Source organism: Camelus bactrianus, chromosome 19, assembly GCF_048773025.1.
Source record: "Camelus bactrianus isolate YW-2024 breed Bactrian camel chromosome 19, ASM4877302v1, whole genome shotgun sequence".
Lineage (NCBI taxonomy): Eukaryota > Metazoa > Chordata > Mammalia > Artiodactyla > Camelidae > Camelus > Camelus bactrianus.
Window position 1 is genome coordinate 7,464,834 of NC_133557.1, and position 20,997 is coordinate 7,485,830.

The following is a 20,997-nucleotide window of genomic DNA, read 5'->3' on the forward strand; positions in this document are numbered from 1 at the left end:
TTGGATGCAGAGGGGCCTTCTGCTGAGGTTACAGAGTGGGGTGTTCAGTTTGGGGTACTTGACAGGGAGGAGCAGCAACTGCTCCTGGTCAGTTCCCAACCCCATGCACAGCTGAAAACTTTCTCTCTTCTTTGTAGGACCCAGGCCCATCCCCCACCCCCGCCACTGGTCCACTATTTGAAGTACCGCTTTTGTGAGGTACCAGGAAGCCATGGCTTCACCTGGAGCATAAATGCTTTATTGTCACATTAGGGTTCTCGGGCAGGTAGGGCTGTTGCATGTCATGGTTGGGCAGGTACACTGAGTTGATGGCAGAGCTGGGACCAGCCCTCAGTGCTCCCTCTCCTCCCTACCCTCTTCACCTGGTGTGGCTGGATAGGGTGCAAGCGGATCATTCACAGGCTGCTCTTGGGGCCTTTTCAGATAGAAAGGAAAGCCCCACCCCAACATATGCCCCCATATCCCCTCATAAGTGCCTTCTCCCTGTACTCTTCTCACTAGCTTGCTACCGCCCTTTCTACAATTAGCATTCACACTTGGGTGGTCAGCACCACACCCAGGGAGGTCCTACCACCCCTGTCCCTCGTGGCAGCTCCAGTCCTTTTCCTACCCGGCTCCCTCTGTAGGCTTAGCCCGTCAGTCGGTGCACTCTGCCTTCAGGCCTAGCCCTGCACAACCTCTTCATCCTGCTGCCCCACCTGCAGCTGCCTTGCTCAGCTTCTCCTAGCTGCCTCCAACCCCCAAACCCCCGCCCCACTCCCAGCCCGTCCCCCAGTTCTGAAGAGGGCTCCAGTCTTCTGGTGCATTCTGCTTTCAGGATCACGTGCTCCCTGTGGGCACGCCACCTTACACACCTCTTCTAAGTCTTGGGTCCTTCAGCCTTCCAGTCAGCGGACCAGGGCCCAATCCCCAAAGCCAGAGTTTCCGGATGTGTCCCCTCCATCCTCCTGCGACCTCATCTCCAGGGGCAGGACTGCGGGGAACGGGGCGGGTTCGTCCTCCCCAGCCGGCTCCCTAGTGCTCTGGCACGAAAGAGGGCGCGGCTGGGCCAAGAGGGGCTGGCACTGTGCCCTTGCGCCCTCAGTTGGAAAGGAAGTCGATGGCGGCGCGCACTGAGCGATTGGTGCTGACGTCGACGGCAGTGACCTTAATCTCAGTGTCGCCAAACTGCATGGCGGCGCGGATCTCGCGGCGACCCGGGGGTGTGTCCTCGGCGGGCTCGAGCTCCAGACTGAGCGCGCCGCACTTGCGAACGCCCGGGTCGGTGATGAAGAGCGCGTCGTCGGCGGCGCAGCAGTACAGGTTGATGAGCACGCGCCGCTGGCCCGGGCGCGCGGGGCAGTAGCTGCGCCGCACCTCCTCGCCCAGGGCCACCGACTGCTCAGCGGCCACGAAGCGCTCGAAGACATCGGTGCACCAGCGGCGGCCGTCGCGGACCAGCAGCTTGTCGGGCGGGTGGCGCCCAGCCACAAAGCGGTTGAGCACGCCCACGCCGTAGGTGAGAGGCGAGCGGCGCACCCGCACCACGCCCGGCGCCTGCCCGAAGAGCACCGCGCCCTTGAGGATGGTGAGGCCCACGTCGTGCGGAACCACCACGCGCAGGCCGCGGGCGCCCAGCGCTGCCTGCACCGCGTGCTGCAGCACCGCGGACTCGGCGAAGCCGCCCACCAGGAACAGCAGCTTCACGCCCTGCACCTCGGGGCGAGCCAGCACCGCCTCTGCGGGACAGGGGTGGAGATGGGGGTAAAGAGAAGGAGGGCGGGGGGGGGGGGCAGAAAGAGAGTGGCGGGGAGAGAAGGTGCGTTAAGAGCCAGAGCCGTTGAGCCGCTGAGGCCACCACTACACGGCCACTGGCACCTCCCCTCTGTCTCTCCGGGCAACTAGAAACTAGCCATTTCACTATAAAACAGTAGCCTGGTTCTGATGAAAAAACAGCACTTTCCTGAGGGCCCCTGGGAATCCTCAAGGGCTCTGCTTCCCCAGCACTCTTCCCTGCTTTCCCATCACAGAGTGGAAGTTTGAGATAAGGATCTGCATGTACACATATTAAAAGCTTACTGCATGCAAGACATTGCACTCACTCTGTAGATACTTCAGCTCGTTTAAATCCCTGTGATGACAGTTTGGGGAACCTAATACTATCACCCCACTTAGGGAAACTGAGGCATCAGAGGTTCTTTAGCTTGGCAAGATTACAGACCCTCTCTCCTAGCTTATTCCCTACCGTACTGCATCCTCCACGTGTTCCAGATGACTCTGGGTCTCCTTCCAGTGTATGGATATGGGGAGGATTCCAGGCACTAATAGAATTATTCCTGCATCTGGGTGTGTATATTGAGGTGAATGGAGGACCTAAGCTCAGGCGCTCACCTATGTGCTGGATGATCCCGCTGACTGTAGGCTGAAAGAGCTCGTTCATGGCCTCAGAAGACATCCGGAGCATCCCCTGTGAGGACCACTTAACGGAATTCACGCTGTAGGTGGTGAAGGAAACAGGGTCAGGATCAGGGTCAGGGTCCCAGGTTCTAACCCTGTTCCAGGCCAATGTACTCGGGCACTGACTGCACATTATGTGTTACGCCAACCTCTCTCAGGGGCTTTAGATGCAGGTCTGCTCCAGTTCCAGGCATTGGTCCCAGGGGAGATAGATGTCGGCCTTTCCCGCGGGGCTCAAGATTCTCTTGTGCCAGTTTGGGCTGCCGATGTACTCATGACCCTCCCCCTGCCTCCACCAGGGCTGGCATGTGTGCGTGGGGGCACATCAGGAAGACACCCTACTGTCCCCTGGGGCCCACACCTTCCCCTGTAGGGGTGGTCCCGCGGCCCACCTGCTCCTGCGCAGGGCAGTCTCCACGTTTTGGCCTCGCTGCTTGCGGTAGAAGTCAATAAAGGAGAAGGGCAGTGAGATGTTCAGTGCTGCCGCACGGTGTGGGCCTGCCGTTCTTTTGCGAGCCTCAAAAGCTATAGTCAGATCCACCCATGCTGCTGGGCGTTGCCTTTTGAAGGTGACGATGAAGTCCTCGCCGAAAATGCGGCCCAGCAGCTGCTCAAAGGCCAGGTCCACGCCCACCGCGCCACAGGGGCCGCCTGGGGTGGGGCAGGGGATGAAAGGGGCGTCAGTGCCAACTCCGCCGCCAGGGGGCGGTGGCGGGGCCAGGGCGCGCTGGGTACCAAGGGCGCGCTGGGTACCAAGGGCGCTGCCTGGCTACTCACCAGATGCCTTGTAGAGCTCCTTGAGGGTACCATGGGGCTGCTCCAGCTGGTGCACGGTCAGGTCCACCGTGCCTCCCCCACAGTCTGCCACCACATAGCGGTCTCCTGCGGCAGGGAGAGTGAGCACCTTCCACGCTCACCTCTGCACCCCCTCCAGACCCACCCAGCCTTCAGCCCTGCCCCAGGCCCCCAGCCGTATCTGCAGGGCCATGGGGAGTGATGTAGGGGCACAAGGTGTGGGGGGAAATGGTTCCAGGGTTCTGTAATTTTATCCACTGAGAATCCCCAGAGGATTGCGTGGGTGTGGGGGGGTGCAGGTGACTGTGAGGGAACTACCAGATTAGGTACAAATGATGGAGTTGGAAGGGGCAGGGTTTCTCGGGACTGGAGCTGACTTCTGGAATGTTCCCTCCCCCTCACCCAGGCGTACAGTGTCCAACAGAGCCCAGGGAATATCCCTCCACCTCCCCTCCCCGCACCTGCTTGCATCTCTGCCCACAGCTCTCCAACTCCCGACTCCACCAGGAATGTGCGGCTGTGGCGGGACCTTCGAAGCTGCTCTCGGGCTGGGTGTTGGGGGGACAGCGAGGTTAGAAGGAAGTGCCTCACCCACCGCCATCAACCCCTGTCCCCCTGCCAACGCCCTCCATGAACATCTGGAGCAGCCAGTACTCCTAAAACTCCTGCTCCATTCCTAACTGAGAGGGCAAAGCTGAACTCCAAAGGGTCCAAAGAAGTCGAATGGGGTAATCTCAGGTGCTGTAACCAACAGCTGCGGCAAGTACAGCCCTCCCTTAACACTGGAGGGCGCAGGCCACAGCAAAATCAGAATTAGGAAGGTCTGGAGGAGCTGGAGGGGCAGGTCTTAAGACCTCTCCTTGTCATGGGAGATGGCTTCTGGGAGGATGACCAAGGTTGACCATAGCTGTCTCAGCGCCTGGTCTGGCAGCAGGAGCTTGGGGCTGATGGGGGGAGGGCAGCTGATGTGGGAGGAGAGGGGCAACTGATTCAGTGACTGTTTAAGGGAAAGCTCCTGAAGACCTCCACCTTCAGCTCACAGTACCCTTTGTCATTACCCAAGCACCTCCCCCTAGAGTAGACTGTTACCCCCACCCCAGACTCGGAGAGTCCCAATAGGGCAAGGTGAAATCTCCAGGGACTGCCTCCAAGGCCACCACTGGGCAGTGCCCTTGGGGGCGGCTCACCCTGCCGGAAGCTGGAATCAATGGAGCGGCGCTCACCCAGGCGCCCACCGCCCGGGGCCTGGCTACTCAGGTCCAGGAGCTGGTGCAGACGCAGCTTGCGGCAGTAGACAGAGGCAGCCTCAGGCTCCAGGGCAATGAGGAGTTGCTCCGCTTCCTCTCTCGACACCAGTCCGGCCTGGGGGTGGGTGGTGGGCAGGGTCGGGGAGCACCATGGGCCAAGCGTCACACTGAAATGGCACCTCAGGGCAGGCAACCGGGGCTTGTGGGGCTCCCACCTCCTCCCCATTGTACCCCACCCATACTAGGCCTCTCAGGCCTCTCCATGCTGCATAAATTTGGAGCTATCCCACAGCCACCCTGTGACCAGGCTGGGGAAGGGCATGGCCATGGCCAAGGATGCCATGGGGTTGCCCAGCAGGAAGAGACTCCAGACAGAATGAAAACCTAGAACCTGGGATCTGCCCCCGGGCTGCCCAAGGCGGTCCTGGGCTGCAGCGAGGTCCTCTTCAGAGGTGCTGGGCTGGCCAGCTGAGCACTGGCTGAGGGGTTAGTGGAGACTCCAGCACAGTGTGTTGGTGGGGGTGTAACAGCCAGACCATCAATCAGAGGAGATGGGGGGGCTTCCCCTTTGGCTCACTGAACCCTCCTTCTTCACCAGGCTGGTGTTAGTGGCCCCAGGCCTCCCCACTCTCAGGAGAACTTTGTTCCCAGGGATTCTGATATAGAAGAAAGAAACTTTAACAGTGAAATTTCAGGCACCAAGTCAGGCCAGTTTGAGGGGAGAGAAAAATACTTGAGATCTGTTAACTTCCTGCATTGGGGCAGAAGATCCCCACAGGAAGTACTTTATGGTTTTGTGGGAGTCCTCAGATTCTGACCAGGTGGGAGATGGGGATGGGTGAGTATAGAGACTTCTTGCCCAGGGCCAGCCCTTCCTGACCTGACAGGCAGCAAGCAGTATAGGAGGAAGCAGGGTGGGTACACCAGCAGTGGGGCACTGGGGTGAGGGTGTTTGTTCTGGCTGGGTACAGCCTTGCTTTAATCCTGGTCTCTGCAGAGAGGATGCCCACTGGCCTCGGGGTTAGCTCCTTCCAGAAACAAGTGGAGGCACCTACAGACCTGGCACCTGGGGCATGCCCGGTCCACAGGTGTGTCTGTAGGGGTTAGGGGCCCTGGTATCCTCCAGGGAGGGTGCACTGGAATTCCTGAGATCTCTTTTGGAGGTCCTAGGGTGTCCCCCAAGGCCCCAGGGGCAGGAGCAGGATCAAGCAATGAGCCCCTCTCCCACCTCCCTATCTCCACTGGAAAGAGGGTGTCTGAGCTGTGGCCCCCCTTTCTCCAGAGCTTTGGGCATCTCTTATGGTAGGAAGACCAGCAAACATTGGCCAAAATCACCTCCCTTCAGAGTTTCATAGTCCTTTTCCCCCTGTTCAAGAACTTGCAGTAGTTGGGACTATGGTGGGGGTGGGGTTCCAGAAAATACTGATACTGGCTGAAGTGGATGTTCTTGGTGTCCTGCCCAGCTACTGTGAGTGTTAGCTGCTATCGGCTCACAGCTGTCCCTTCTCTGGAGAACTGCCCTCAGCTAAATGAGAACCGCCTCACTTGGAGAGGTTCCCCCCCACTCCCCCAGTAACCAATGACAGACTGATATGGATGGAGCAAAAGCCACCTCCCTGCCCCACCGTGGCCAACACCAGGGTACATTCTCCTCCAGAGCTCTTCAGGGGCTCAGACTGAGGCTAGACTCCAAGTGAGACACATGCCTGCTCAGCTTTCTCCTGCTTTCCTCACTCCCCTTTCCCCTGAGAGTCCTTCTTCAACAGACCGCAGGCACAAGAAGCCCCATCTTGGGCTCTGCCTCTAGGAAACCTGACTGAAGACCCTGGTTAAGCTGGCCTGGGCTGTGCCTCTTGTCCCTCTGCTCTCTGTTCCTGCAGGCTTTTCGTGTTTATGGTGCCCTGTCTTGGTGGCAACAACCCTCTAAAATGCCCAGCAGGGGAAGGCCAGCAGTCTTTACACAATGACTGTGGTGAATGAGGAAATGGGGCCATGCCGGGACCCTCCCGAGCAACGTCCACTGCTCCACCTGCACATCCTCACCAGGTAGGCTGCCTCCCGCATGAACTGCTTGGCCGGCTGTTTCCAGATAGCGGGCACCGTCAACACCCAGCGCACAGCATCCTTCTCTGGAAGTGACGGGCACTGCTCCCTCAGCTCCTGGAGCAAAAGGGGGCAGTGAGGGGACTTGGAAGAATCCTTAACCCCTAACCCCCACCTCCCCAACACCTGTAGGGCTGATGGAGGCTCCACCAATAGGAAGGCAGGGGATTGGAGGGGATGACCATTGACCTCTGCCAGTGGCTACCCATCGGATAGGCAGCAGGGAAATGTTGGACCTGGGGCTCGTCTGCCCCAGTAGGCAGCACACCTGAAGAGCATGTTCCTTGAAGAAACGCAGGGCATGGGCAAACACCTCCAGGGCAGGCATTTTCTTTCCATTCACCGCTTCTAGCTGGGTCTTCAAGGTGAGATCCTGGTAGGGACACGGGACGACTGCAGGAGGCCATAGCTCTGCCTCCATTTCCTGATGACATCTTATAATCACCCCATTTCCGGGTGCTTCCCCTCTTTGGCACTGTCCTGCTCTGGCTCTGATCTCACATTAGTTCTGTCCCCTGCCCCTCTCTTCAGCCCTGTTCCTCCTACCTTATCTTCACCCCTTGGTCATGCCTTCATCCCTTACATCTAAACTCCGCCCCCCTAGCTACTCCTCCACCAGGCCACTCCTCACCTTTCAGCTTTGCCCACCTTTCATGAGACTTCCTCCTGCTCCCCCTCCTAGCCTTGCCTCCCTGGTGGAGCTGGGCCCTGAGCCACCATGTGACTCACAGTAGCACTGTGGATCTTCATCTTGAACTTCTCGAAGTAGAGCCAGTCCCGAGCCTCCTCAGGGTCCAGATCGTGGTAATAATCACGGGCTGTATAGCCAAAGCTGTGAAAGGCACCCTCCGGGGTCAGCAGCAGGCAGGTGGGGGTCTTCTGGTGGGCCACACCTGGGTCCCCACCCTCCCATTTCCTGTGGAGGCACAGGGCTGTCAGTGTGGTCAGCAGTAAACCTCCCTTCAGGGAGTTGGGTGCTGGCTCTGGGACCAGCTGTGTGACCATGGGAATGCCACTTGGCTTCCCCAAGCCTCAGTCTTTCCATATGTAAAATGGGAATAATAGTACCTACCTCTTAGGGTTCTTGTGAATATGGTGCTTGGCATCCACTTAAATTGCTACAAATGTTGCTCATGGGATCTTCTCTATCCCTGGGGCCATGGGTCCCATCTGACATTCTCAGCTCCTGCTCCCTACCATGAGGTACACCATTTGACCATACTTCCCTGTCGTCTTAACAAGTGGCAGCAAGCCATCATCCACCTGCCTGGTCTGGCGTGATGGATGTGTCTCTCCAGGACCCTGGCAGAGATCTACTCCCAGGTAGCTAGTTTGCCCTCCTCTAGGCCATCTTCCCCAGCCAATTTCTTTCAAGGCATTCATGATCACTCCTATCTGACCCACCTCAGCAGCTACACCCCAGGTGACTGCACCTCCAGTGGGCCCCTAAACCCTAAGATACCAAACTTCCCCCGCCATCATCTGAACCTCCACCCAGAGCTCCCTGCCCAGGTCATTGGCCTGGCAAATCCTTCCTCCCCTTCCTCTGCCTTCTTTGATGCCCTGACTCTTAGGCATCAGAGTCAGGCCAAGCTCACCACTGCAGTTTTTTTGGGGAAAGAACTGAGAATCCAGGCGGAAGGAACAGAATGTGCAAAAGCTTGGAGCTATGAAAGAGCAGGGAGAATTAGCTGTAAACTGGCTCAATATGCAGCAAGAGAAAATACAAGATCGTTAAGGTCAATTAAGCAGGAGTATCAAATGCCATATTAGAATTCTCTCTTGGGTTTTCAGTAGGGGAGCGAAGAGGCATGATCACATCTGCCTTTACGAAGGTCACTGGTCCCCATATAGCAACAGACTAGAGGGGAGGGAGGATGGAGAAGGAAATCCAGGGAGGAGGATATTGCAATCATCTGAGAGAGTGTGGGACTGAACTTAGGGGCAGTTGCGGTGGAGAGAAGTGGATGGGTATTACAGAGATATTAGGGAAATATAAATGATGAGGCTTGGTGGTTAGTGGGGGTGGGAAGGGTTTGGGAGGAGGCCAGGATGTCCCCCAGTTACTTCCTGTGACTGTTCCCTTCACAGTGTCTCTTCATGTTTCTTCAGTCCCAGCACGGCACCCACCATAGCCTCAGCTATGTGTGCTGACAAGCTGGGATGCCCTGCAGCTCCAAGAGAGATCTAAGTGCCCAGAGCCTTTGTGGCCTCTCTTGGATGTGGAGGGAGCAGAGAAAGGGGAAGGACAATCCATGCTCATGCAGGTCAAGTTCCTTATGTCGTTGGGGCAGTGACCCTTTGCCTGTCTCTCCATCCGCCCTTCCATCCAGCCTCCCAGGCCCTAGTGAAGCCCCATGAGCCCCCATCCCAGTCTGGGTTGGGAGCTTTGGGGTCTTCCTCCTACTGGCTGCAGCCCCATTAAGATACATTCAAAGGATCAGGGTCTTGAGGCCTGAAGGGGAGTGTCAAACAAATGTTTCATTCAAACAAAACTCAACAAACTCCATCAGAAGGGATTTTTCAAACACGTCTTTCATAACAACTGTGTGACTTGTCAACTCAGTTAACTCTCTGATCCTTCATTTCCTTGTATTTCATTTGAGATGCTAGACCAAGGAACCTGCCTCTAGGAATCTACCACATAGAAATTCCACCACAAGTTTTCAAGGAAGGATATTCATTGCAGCACTTTTTGTAATAGTGAAAAATTAGAGGGAAAAATTCCTTCAAAACTATCCATAGAAGAATGGATAAATTATGACACATCTGTACTGTGGAATACTATGCAACCGTCAAAAGAAAATGGTGGCTGTCTATGTATTGATGTGAAACATCTACAAAATAGTGTTGAAAATTTAAAATAAAGCAAATTGTATGATATCCCACTTTTATTTTAAAAACACATATTTGTGCATGTATGCGTGCGTGTGTGCGTTTGTGACAAGCTCAGAAAAAGATTTGTGTGTTTTACTGAATGTTCATTATATCTCAATAAAAAATTTAAAAACAAAGGTCAACATTTCCTGCAGGGGTCAGAGAGCTACACCTATTGGGGCCCCACGCCTGGGCCCCATCCTCCAACCTTTTGCCCCAGTGGGGAGCCCAGACTAGGAGTGGAAGGAGCTCTGAGGAGACCTCATGTCTACACGGTGACAGTATTTCTGGGACCAGGCTTCTCCCAGGGTCTAGGACCTCCCCACCAATCTCCCAGCCCAGCCACCCTCACCTCATCATGTGGATGGCTTCAGGGTCACTGGCAAAGCTGAAGGCATAGCCACTGGATGTGGTGCCGAAGTCGATGGCCACCACCACGGAGAAGGGGGCCTGCTGCGGGGCTCGGGCCTCGGGCTTCTGCAAGTGCAAGAGCAAGTCAAGGAGCAGCCAGAGAGCCAGGCTGGCTGCATGTGGGAGCTCCTCCCCTCCTGTTTGTGGTCCAGACCGGCCCTGCCCAGCCCCACCCCCCGCCCGCCTGCCTGCTCCCCTTCCCCTCCTAATCTCCAGGCTGAGCCCTGGAGATGCTAACTGCTCAGAAAGCCCAAGGCCTCTCAGGTAGCCCCATGAAGTTTTGGGCTCAAGCTCCTCCTTCCCTACTTCCAATTCTCAGGCCACTTTCTGCCTGTACTGCCTTGGCCCCACCCTCATCTCACAACATTTCACAGCCTGGGCCCAGCTGGGAGCAATTTTGCTGCTCGGAGCAGCTTCACAACACACGGACCCGTGTCTATTTGACCCTCTTGCTCTTTGCGGCCACAGTGACACAGCCAGACTCTGTCCAGCTCTGTAGCAGAGAAGAGAGGCCCCATCCACATGCCGAGGAGTGGGCCCTGCCTTCTCCCAGGCCAGGCCTGGGCTCCCTGAGAACAAGGGGGTCCCCAGGCTGGATCACTACGGTGACTTCATCCCAGGTGGGGAGACCCAGGGAGCTTGCAGGGGGTGGTTATGTCCTGGATGCTTCAAGCTAGCAGTTGCCAAACTATTTTTTAGCAATGCATCTCCTCTTCCCTAGATATACCTTGTATTTTTCAAATTGTTCTATATTTTTATTAAGAATTAGTGCTTGAAGAAGTTTAGATAATAATATACACTAATTTTTTGCATAATCTGATCACACAGGCATTAATAAAGCTATAAATTGAAGTAGATATTTTCAGGCTTGAAGAACATATTGTTTCCTTCTGTTTTCAGGCCATTTCAGCAAAACACAGCAGGTGCAATCACAGCAAACAGTCCAGGACGGAGAAGAGAAACAGCGACATGTTTCTCATTAATAGGAAAAAAATCTCTTCTTTCCCTCTTCTTCAGATTATGTAAAAATGTTTTATCTCTACTTTCATAACATTTACTACTTAACTATAAAAGCAATATTACCACTTAAGATTTACAAAATACGGAGGAAATATTTTCTTTTAAAAAAAGGAGAAAAAAATATTACCTGCGATCTCACTACTGAAATAACCAAAGGCTAGACAGAGCTGGCTGAACTCTTACTTTGTCTGTCATTAGTAGACGTGCGACTTTAGGCAAAGGACGGTCTTCTCTATGTATACTTGGTATTAAGGTGGGGCTGTGGTTGACAGGAGGGGAGGTCCAGTGCTCTGAGGACCTAGGAAAGTTACTTGCTCAGAAGTATACTTGGCCCAGGCAGGCCAGAGGGAGGCAATGGTCCCTGAACGTCACCCTGGAGCTGGCTCACCTCGGTAGAACTGTTACTCCTGTGGTCCAAGGCCACCTAAGGCTAACCCTTCTGGGGAGAACATGAGTGGAGTGAGAAGGGGCAGGAGGCAGGGTGGCACTGCCAGCCCAGCCCCAGTGACGGACACCGGCGTGACCCCCCTCCACCCCCCAGGCCACCTACCACCCCCATCCCTGCTCTAGGCTTACTGGAGACTGTGAGGGTGTGAGTGGGGCAATGCCACAGCTTTCCTGGGTCCTTGGGGAGCCGGGTGGGCTGGGCACCAGAGACCGCTCTGGGCTGGAGCCTGCAAAGAGAGGGGAGTCACTCTGGCACCGTCAGGGTAAGGGGCTGGTGGCCCGGCCCCAGGCCTGGGAGGCTCTCCATCAGTCATTGCTGGGCCAAGGTAAGGGAAGCTCTGCCGGGGAAGGGGGACGAGGGAGGGAGGGTAGAAAGGCCAAGACCGAGGAGGGGTTGGCGGTGCCCTAGCTCAGGGCCTGGTATCCGTTAGAGGCAACCTATTCCTGAGGGGTGACTCATGCTTCACCTAAGGACTCACTGTCTCTCCCAGAGCCCCTCAGACACAGCGAAGTGGGGAGACAGAGAAGTATTGTGGGGGCAGGGGAGACTGAGTCCAGGAAAACCAGAAAAGGTGGGAGAACTACAGGCCTAACTGAGTGGGAGGTGGGCCTGCTCCTCTTCCCTGTAAAGTTCAGCCACATGGCTCTAATCAGGACCTGATGGAGTTGCCTCCCCTCCCCTCCCCCCAACAAGGACCAGCGACAGGCCTAGCAGGTTGACTGGTGAGGATCAACGGTGGGGACAGCATCTCCCCCAGCCCAGCCCTGAGCCGAGAGGTGTCCACAGACTAGGAAATCAGATTCCAAGCCTCTGCTCTCTCACAACACACATATACCTGGAGCCAACACACATATATTTGGGGGCAGGAGGCCCCACTGAGACCCTCTCACTGGCCCAGGCCTGAGCTGGATCTTTGGTGGGAAGAAGCAGCTCAGCCCCTGGAAGGCAGCCCAAAGCCTGGCTTGGAGGCTCAGGCGCTAAGGGGGCAGGAGGGGCTGCCTGGCCGGACATCCTCCTGGTGTGGGCTGGTGGCTTATCACCACATTCTGGGCTTCGCTAAGGCCCCTGTGAGGGGCACTGAGGTAGCTCTGAGATTCATGTATGGGGACGGGGAGGCCGGCCAGAAAGACCGATGGGGTCTGGCATGAAGACATATCAGCAAATCAAACAGATCTATCTGGCTTTAGGCTGAGCCAGGGCCAAGGCCTGCACTCCCACAGTCACAGACGAGTGGCCCTGACAGGTCCAGGCCCTCTCTGGCCTTGGGGTACCCTGGGAACATATGTAAGGGGCTAAGCATGTCAGGGACACTAGGAAGTGCCTGGACAGGGCTGGTGTCTGTCTTGAGGTGCTGGAGGGGCAGGGACATGATGGTCACAGTTCCAGAACTCCCTTTCCTCAGGCGACAAGTGCAGGCTTGGGCCCTGTCACCAGCTCCAGCTGGAGGGGCAAAGTTGCTGTCGCTTGAGCCTGGGAAGGGAGGCAGGAAGGAAGGCCCAGCCCGCCAGTTCTTTGTGAGTGGACTTCCTGAGGCGTGTGCCTCCTGCCTCCTGGCCTCCTACCCCTGCACAGAACCCAGAGCCTGCTCCCAGGCCAGGCCACAGGCAGGAGCGCACATACACACACAGAATTCTGAGTAGACATACACACTCTCACACAAAATCCTGTGCCCAGAGACCTTCACACAGAGAGACAGGCCGACATACTACACACAGACCCTGCACAAAACACATGCACATGCATACAGTTCGGTGCACAGAGACCTGCCCCGCATACACACACTTGCAGACAAAGGCCCCATGAACAGGCCTGCCATTCAGGCACACAGATGCACACACACTCTCACATACACGGTCCTGTGTGCACCGACCCTCCTGGATACACCGTCTCACAGAATGGCTCTGGGGAGCCTCTGCTGGGAGGGGCACGTGTTGACAGATTCGGGGTGGGTCTGAGTGGGAGATGGGGGTGGGGTGGGCCAGGCAGAGGTGAGGGGGCAGGTCTTACCGATGTGCAGCCCCTGCAGGCTGATCTCCGGGACCGCCAGCATCTCTGCAGGCGCTGTGGCTGTAAACAGGAACAGAGAAGTAGAATGGCATTTATTTGTTCCTTTGTTACCTCACTGAATGCTTATTTATTTACTTTCAGCTGGAGTCCTTTGAAGCACATCCCAGACATCATGTTGCTTGACCTATAAATTCTTTACTATATCTCTTACAGAGACTTTTTAAAAAACATTGCCACAACACTATTATTATGTCTAATAAAATCAACAGTAGTTCCCTAATTTCATCCAATGCTCGGTCCCACAGTCCCAGCTTGCCTCAAAAATGTCTTTTTGACAGTTGCTTTGTTGGAATCAGGATGCTTCTAAATGTTTTTGGGTGCCCACTCTCTGCCATGTGATGGAGGACATTGGTGACCCAGAGAGATACTGTCCCTGTCCTGGGGGCCCACAGCCTGGTGGGGATACATTCATAATCAGAGACAGGATCTGAGACTACGAATGATACTGTGAAGAATGTAAGTGAGGCAGAAAGGGGAGAGTGGCAAGGCTGGAGAGAAGGGCTGGGCTGGGCTGACCCTGCAGGCAGAGCCTGGTGGACCCAATTTTAGGTCTGGTTTTACATAAACGGCAATAGCAAATCTTGAAAGGTTTCAAGTGGCAGAATGGAGGCAGGGGCATGACTAAATTTGCATCCTCTGGCTGCAAGGGAAGTGTGGACTGCAGCAGGACCACATGGAAGCAGGAGCCCAGTCAGTGCTCCAGGCAACAGATGATGGTGGGGGCTGTGTGTCTTGAGTCAGATGTGCAGACATTTAAGTTAGAGGTTAAAATCAACAAGGCTGATGGAGGATGGCTAGATTGGACATGGGAGGCTAGGAAGAAGAAGGGTGACATTGTCTGGTCCAAGCTAGGAGATGGATGGTGAGATGGAGAATCCCGGGGCAGGGCAGGCTGGCGGGGGAAAGGGGCAGTGTTCTGGGTACAGTTTTGAAACTGTTGAGAGAACAGACCAAGGAGTTCGATGACGTATGATCCAGAGGTCAGGGAGAAATCTGAGGTGGAGATGTGTGTTTGGAAGTCATTGTCACAGGAGGCTTGGCAGAGAGTAGAATAGGGGAAGGGAAGGGAGGAGACGCTGTGAATAAACGTTGACTGGAGGAAGGGGGCTGGCCAGGAAGACCGAGATGCCTGCTATGGCTTCAGGAAGATCTTGATAACAGAAAGCTATGAAGGCAGATGCCTTCAGAGATTTTAGATAAGACTGGAAACACCTGTTTTAATGGCTCATGGCATTTCGGTGACATGATGGAGATGGAGTGGGAGTCAAGTAAGCCTGGGCGAGGAGGGAACGGGGGTGAGAGAACGGAGCTGGCACTGCGGGGAAGCTTGGCTGAGAGCAGGAGCTGATGGCGCAGCACCTGCAGGAACATAGAGCTCGAGGACGGGAGGACAGGTTTTTATTTCCTTTTTGAAGATGGGAGGACCTTGAGCTTGTGTCTGTGACGTTCTGGGGGCCAAACTAGAGGCACTGTCCTCAGGTCATTGACAGCTTTGTTACTCCAAGTGCGGTATCACAACAGCAGCACTGGATCCCCTGGGAGCTTGTTAGAAATGCAGGCTCTGGGGCTCTGTCCTGGGCCCACTGAGTTAGCACTTGCTTTATAACAAGTTCCCAGGTGGTAGGGAGCACCCTAATGTTTGAGAAGTGCTTCCTGGTCCAGTCTCAGCTGGGGGCTAAACAAGGGTGGTGGTGGCCCAGAGCCCATTCCCTCTCTGTAGCAATAGCCGGATCAGGAAGTTTTGCTACCAGAACACAGGCAGACACAGAGCTGGGCACTGTCACACCCATACACACACAAGTACACACCCTTGCTCCCACAGAGTTCCCACAACCCAGCCCCGTCATGGACAGACACCGAGGCATGTCCAGGATATTCCCGCATGGCCAGCACCATGGAGATTTCCAGATACACGCAGTCCTGCTATCATCAGAGGTGCACAGGGGGATGTCCAGGAATCAGAATCAGGGGAAACATAGGGGTAGGTCATGGGCGTTTGCAGAGCAGCTGGGTGATGCTGAGAAAAGAGAAAGCAAATGATGGGGGTGGGTCTGGGCCTTGAAAGCCAGGGACAGGAGTCCAGCTCACGGTGGTGGAGTGTCATTCTGGACGTGGTTCCCACCAGCTCGCAAGAGCTGATTCTGTGCATCTGCATTCACTGACATCACATCGATAGCTTGAAATCAGCCATGGTGATTACTCCACTGAAACTGGCAAACACTGCAGATCAGGTTTTTCTCCCTCTTGGAGAGTTGACTGTAAAACATTTACCAGCACACTACTGGATCAAGGCCAGGAGGGAGAAGTTGGCAGTCCTTTTTGCACATTGTTTCAATTCTTCAGCAAAAACTTACTGAACTTTCCTTCTCCCAGGTTCTGCACTAAGCACCGGGGAAACACTTTGTTGAATGAATGAATGGATTTTCCAAACCAAAGCTATTGCATTTGAAGCAGAAACCATCTAGAACCACCAGGAAAAAAGGCTTCAGGAGTCGTCACTCTAAACGGATTCCATGTCCAACCACGTGTCTATAATCTCCCCAGCTCTGGGAAGCTGATCCAGCTAGTCCCATCTCTGAGTGTGTGATACACTGAACACCCCTACACTGGGGTCTCGGGGCTGACAAGAGCCTATTATGACATCTGGCTGGTGTGCATTATCTTGCCTCTCTGTGCCTCAGTGCCCTTTCCTGTGAAATGGATCATGCAAGGGCCTTGTGAGGATCGAGTCCAAGTAAGGGAGGAAGGTTGTTGATTAAAGCAGGGAGTTGGACAGATGTGAACAGTGTTCTTTCCCTCCATGATGTGGATACTGAATGTTCCCTTGTTAGAAGGTTTTGGTCTTATTGAGGCTTTTACTCTAGTCATTCTGAGTTCTTTACAGAGGGAGGGAGGCCCTGAATCAATCAGTGTTAAAGAAGGAGGATCCTGCTGATGCTTTGCGAGGTGGAGGTAGAGGGGGTGGCAGCCACACAAGCGTGCACACATGCCCCCTCTGCCTTCGGGGCCATCCCGCACTGCGCATACACACCCACTATATGGTGTGCTGATTGTGGTGCTCAGGACAACCATATATCCTAAAAGCTGCATCTGGGCAGAATCTACAGCTGGAAATGGGGGAATTAGATCCCTGCCCCAGGGACTCAGTAATTTCAGTGGTGATGCTTATGGGTTTGAGAATAATTGGGTGGGGCAATTTGATTTACACAGAGAGTAGCTTCATTTCCTGGCTACAAGAGGAGGCTAAATTCTGGCCCCAGCCTGACCCTGACCATACCCACAGACAGACCCTTAACCCTGCCCGTGGACTGACCCCTAGCCCTTGGTTTCATATTGACTTCTAATCTTCAGTTTTACTCTGATCCCTGACCCTGACTTCTACCCAACAGGCATGACTGGGGACCAGGACAGGGTGTGGCTGAGTAGAGACTCAAAACTGAGTAGGGAGACTCCCATCCTGGAGTGTCCCCTAGACTCACAAAAGCCTAAGACTTTTTGCCTGATGGAGACAAATCTCCAATGATCTCTTCCTCTGATTGGGGTGATGAGGCTGGGTATGTCCCCCAGAGCATGGGAAGCATGTGATGTTGCTGGATTTCAAAGCTCCACACACACCTGTCCTCTGCCCAGGAGGACAAAGAGCCCACCCCATCTTTACAGCTCACCTCCATACCCCTTCAGGCCTCCTTTCACTCGGACCCTGCCTCTCCCATCCACTGTTCTCTGCTCAGCATCCTGCCAGTTCTTTAATGGAAGAGCACTTGGTCAGCAAGCAAAGAGAGGCCACAGGTATTTCTCCCAAGCCACAGATTGAGCCAACCAGGGCCCAAGGGACAGATCAGAAGTGGCACTCAGAGGGCTGCCCCAGTCTCTATCTGGAGAGGAGCCCTCAAGGAGAGGGGCCAGTGGGAGCCTGAGGGATATGGAGTCTGCCTTCTGGACTGGGGCCTCCTGAGGGCCCTGCCTGTATTTAACTTTTCTTTCCATACATCCTGCCCACCCCCATGGGTCCTCATCACGGGAGCAGCCAATTAACAAACAACCTCTCTCCCACACAGCCTAGGGCCTGAAGCCCCTCCTACCCTCTGCCCACTGTCCCTCACCACCTCTTTCACCTTCTGGGGATCCACAGCTGCCTTTGGGTTCACAGGAAGTCCATATTTCAGAGCTCCCTCCCTCCCAGACTCTCCCCTACACAAGTAAGCTTTACAGCCTGGCTCCACTGCAAGGCCACAGGGAGCCCAGACCCCACCCCACCTGGATCCCCAAGCTGGCCTCAGAGAGAGAAACCAGAGGTCTCTGTTCATGAGGCCAGCCCACAGTCTGGCACCCGGGCCACCCAACGACTCCTGAACTTTCTGGACCACGGGCAGTGGGAACTCCCCCTGCAGGCGCCCCTCAAATACACACACTCAACTACGGGGTCTCCACCTCTGGCCTAAGCACCGTGTCCTCCACAGATTGGCTCCCTGGAGCAGCCCCTGCCCCATGCCAGACGCCCAGACACTGAAGTCTCTCCAGGCCCCTTTCCTTCCCTCCAGGCCCCCACCCTCCGCAGGGCATGGGTGGGGTACCAAAGCCCGGATAGCAGCCCACGGTCGCGGCCCCAGCTGCCTTCCCGAACCGGCAGCCCTGTTGGAGAGATCCGTCCCCAGTCTTGACCCCCAGGGTCAGGAAGTCGGTGGTGGGGTCTCTCAGCCGCCAGCCCGCGACGGGACGGCAGACCTTGGCGCCTTTCTCCTCTCTGAGAGCCCAGCAGCTCCCCCGCCCGCCCAGGACTCACCTCCGCCCTCCCGACAGCTCGACCTCCGTCCAGCCGCCTGGATGCTGGGCCCGCAGCCGGTGCGGTGGCCTTGCCCTGCCGCGGCGGCCGCAGCCCTCGACGTGCGCCCGGCCCTCGCCCCGGCTCTCCGCCCCGCGACGCCCCCGTCCCCTCCCCGTCCCCTCCCCCTCCCCCACGCCGGATGGCCGCGCCGCCGCCGCCGGGTGGGCCCGCGCTCCAGCCCAGATGTGCGAGGCCGGGGCGGGGCCTGCTGCGCGGGCCTCAGCCGAGGGGCCCGGCCCGGCTCGAGTCCACCGCCCCTCCCTGCGCCCCTCCTGCGCCCCCCCCCCCCCCCCGCTTCCCAGCAACTCCGGGGGTGGTGAGGGGAGAAGGCTGTGGAGGCGAGGTGGAGGGAGGAGGAGAGGAATTTCAGACGCTCTGTAGGCCTCTTGCGACCCAGCTGAGGAGGGCACCTCTGCCCTCCCCAAAACCCACCTCAGGACTCAGCCGAGACCAGCCCGTCTGCCTTCTGCCGGAGCCAGCTGCTGGGAGGGAGAGCCCTGCCCAGACCCCTCTAGTCTCCTGCCCCAGACCCCTCCAGTCTCCTGTCCCAAGACCCCTCCAGCCTCCTGTCCCAGACCCTTCCAGTCTCCTGTCTCCAGACCCTTCCAGCCTCCTGTCCCAGACCCTTCCAGTCCCTGCCCAGATCCCTCCAGTCTCCTGCCCCAGATCTCTCCAGTCCACTGCCCCAGATCTCTCTAGTCTCCTGCTCCAGAACCGTTACAGACCCCTGTCCCAGACCCCTCACAGCTGATTCACCCAGACCCCTCCACTCCCACCTCCATTCCGAGATCCCTAGGCTTAGGCTCCAAGGGTCAGAGAAGAGAGAAGAGACCAAATGAAGGGTGAGGACAGGCCTCTGAGTCCCAGGCTGGGGCCCAGGTCTGTCCTTGCTGAAGTTTGGAACAGCGAGGGGAAGGTTCTCACGGTTTCGGACCCCACTCCTAGCAAAAGGATCACTGGGAAGTCATCCTGCTTTGGCAAGGAGCACGTAGCCCCTTATCTGTGAGGGCTTCTTCCTGTCCTAATGCATGCTGTCTTGGGGACTTGGGGACCTGGCCTCCAAAAAGGGGATTTACAGAGTGGAGATCTGGTTGCTAGGCCCCTCTAAGGCAGCTAACGCCCTGTGCTCCCCCCGCCCACGTCCTGGTTCTGGCAGGGCTGGGCCTGGCCCCTTTCCCTCTGCCCAGTGTGAATGTGTCCCCACAGAGGCTTAGGTTGGGTGTGGGTGAGATGGGGCCAAGGGCTGACTCTAGCCTGTCTCTCTGTGCTGAGAGAAGCTGGCCTCCTGTCTGCCCCCCTCTCAGCCCCCTCCCCAAAGAAGGCCCCCACAGTTCTATGGGCATCAGAGTTGCCCCCCACCCCAAACCTTGGCAGGGGCCATTTTCCCTCCCTGGAATTCTTTCTCTTGTCCTCTCTGCCCATCTAAATGGCGCTCTAGCTAAAGTGTCACCTCTCCTAGCCTTTTTGTCATTATCAGGGCCACTGCTCCAGAGTGCCTGCAGTGAGGTTAGGGGTGAGGGGTGTGCTTCACCGAGCAATTTTGGATGTCAGCACATGGCCAATAAGTCAGCAAGATATCCAATCAGCAGCCTCCACTGGAGGCTGTCAGAGTGTGTGTATCCATTGATGTGTCTGTGCTTATGTCTTTGTGTGAGTGTGTCTTTGTTTATACACACTGTGTGTGTATGTTTATCTGTGTCCATACGTGAGTGTGTCTTTTGGGATGTCTGTGTGACTGTTGGTATGTGTCTATGTGTGTCTGTGTATATTATATACGTGTGTCTCTATGTTTGTATTTGTCTGTGTGACAGGTGGGGGGCTGGCAGGCCTTCATGTCATTCCAGAGTTTGAGCAAAGCTGGGGAGGGTTGAAGTGTGGCTGCTCATTAGCTCATTAGTGTATGAAGGAAAGGGTCTAGCCCCTCAAGTACAACCTGCCTCTTGTTTATCTTTCTCCTCCACCCAGGTGTTCCTCCATCCCCACTTCCCCAGCTCCACAGATTGGCTCATCTCTGAGGGCCATGGCAGCAAGCTCTGAGCAGGAGTGAAGATTCGTGGGGGGGGGGGTCCCAGCCCCTGGTGTCTTCCTGCTTGGCAGCCTTCTGTTCCCCCCAGTCTAGGCCCCCTCAGCCTGCCATGGGTGTTTGTAGCTTCCAGTCTGACACAGGAGAAGGACAGCCTCTCACCCGCTGGGAGGTTTGATACAGTTGCCACCAGAAGATGCAGGGTGAGGTGGGCAGGGACAAAGAGCCCCTGCCCTTCGTGGTCCTCTCTGGCCCTTGCACCGCCCTCTCCTCCCCGCTAGTGCCCTGTGGGCCCACCCACTGACCTCACCAAGTGGGGGAGGCGCGAGGAAGGATCAGCATGTCCTCTTGGAAGCAGCCTCTCTCCAGGCCACGCATCCCTTCTCTGGCCTTCATTCAGGACCTTCCCCTCCTGTGGATTCTTTCACACCCAGCCCTGCCCCTCCAGTTCATCTCTATCGTGCAACTGGAGGAGACTTTTCAAAGTGCAAATCTGGTCCCATTGCTCCACCACTCCTACCCTCTCCATGACTCCCCATCACCTATGGGAGAAGAGCCAAGAAATCCAAGGCCTGGCCTGCCGTTGACTGACCTCTAAGCTCCCCTTCCCAGCCCTAACCTCCCATCCCATCTGCTGCCCTTCAAGCCCAGCTTGCCTTCTCTGCTTCTGAACCTTTGTTCCCCCTGGGCCAGCCCCCAGCCCTGCGCTGCTCGGCAGACAGGACCCTTTCTCCCTTGGGCCTTT

General features: G+C 56.1%; 1 protein-coding gene across 2 annotated transcripts; it reads right to left on the bottom strand.

The window, feature by feature from the left end:
- Positions 1–216: 216 nt before the first annotated feature.
- HSPA12B (heat shock protein family A (Hsp70) member 12B) lies at positions 217–18,322 on the bottom strand. 2 transcript variants are annotated; one of them, XM_074346978.1, is made up of 13 exons: positions 18,188–18,322; positions 13,345–13,404; positions 11,466–11,563; positions 9,811–9,935; positions 7,311–7,497; positions 6,850–6,954; positions 6,522–6,638; positions 4,455–4,593; positions 3,693–3,779; positions 3,214–3,318; positions 2,829–3,087; positions 2,371–2,474; positions 217–1,718 (listed from the first exon to the last, which is right to left on the bottom strand). In XM_074346978.1, the coding sequence occupies exons 2-13, from the start codon at positions 13,385–13,387 to the stop codon at positions 1,081–1,083; spliced, it is 2,007 nt and encodes a 668-aa protein (XP_074203079.1). In that variant the 5' UTR covers positions 13,388–13,404; positions 18,188–18,322; the 3' UTR covers positions 217–1,080. The 2 variants fall into 2 exon arrangements, with proteins under 2 accessions (XP_074203079.1, XP_074203078.1); XM_074346977.1 differs by having other exon boundaries at positions 4,419–4,593.
- Between the last annotated feature and the right edge of the window lie 2,675 nt (positions 18,323–20,997).

Bases quoted from the DNA above. Each gene is read 5' to 3' on its own strand.
- HSPA12B (XM_074346977.1), bottom strand. From the start codon at position 13,387: ATGCTGGCGGTCCCGGAGATCAGCCTGCAGGGGCTGCACATCG. The intron at 9,936-11,465 runs GTAAGCCTAGAG...TTGCACTTGCAG, and splicing joins TCACACCCTCACAGTCTCCA to AAGCCCGAGGCCCGAGCCCC. The intron at 7,498-9,810 runs GTGAGGGTGGCT...GTGCCTCCACAG, and splicing joins GAAGCCATCCACATGATGAG to GAAATGGGAGGGTGGGGACC.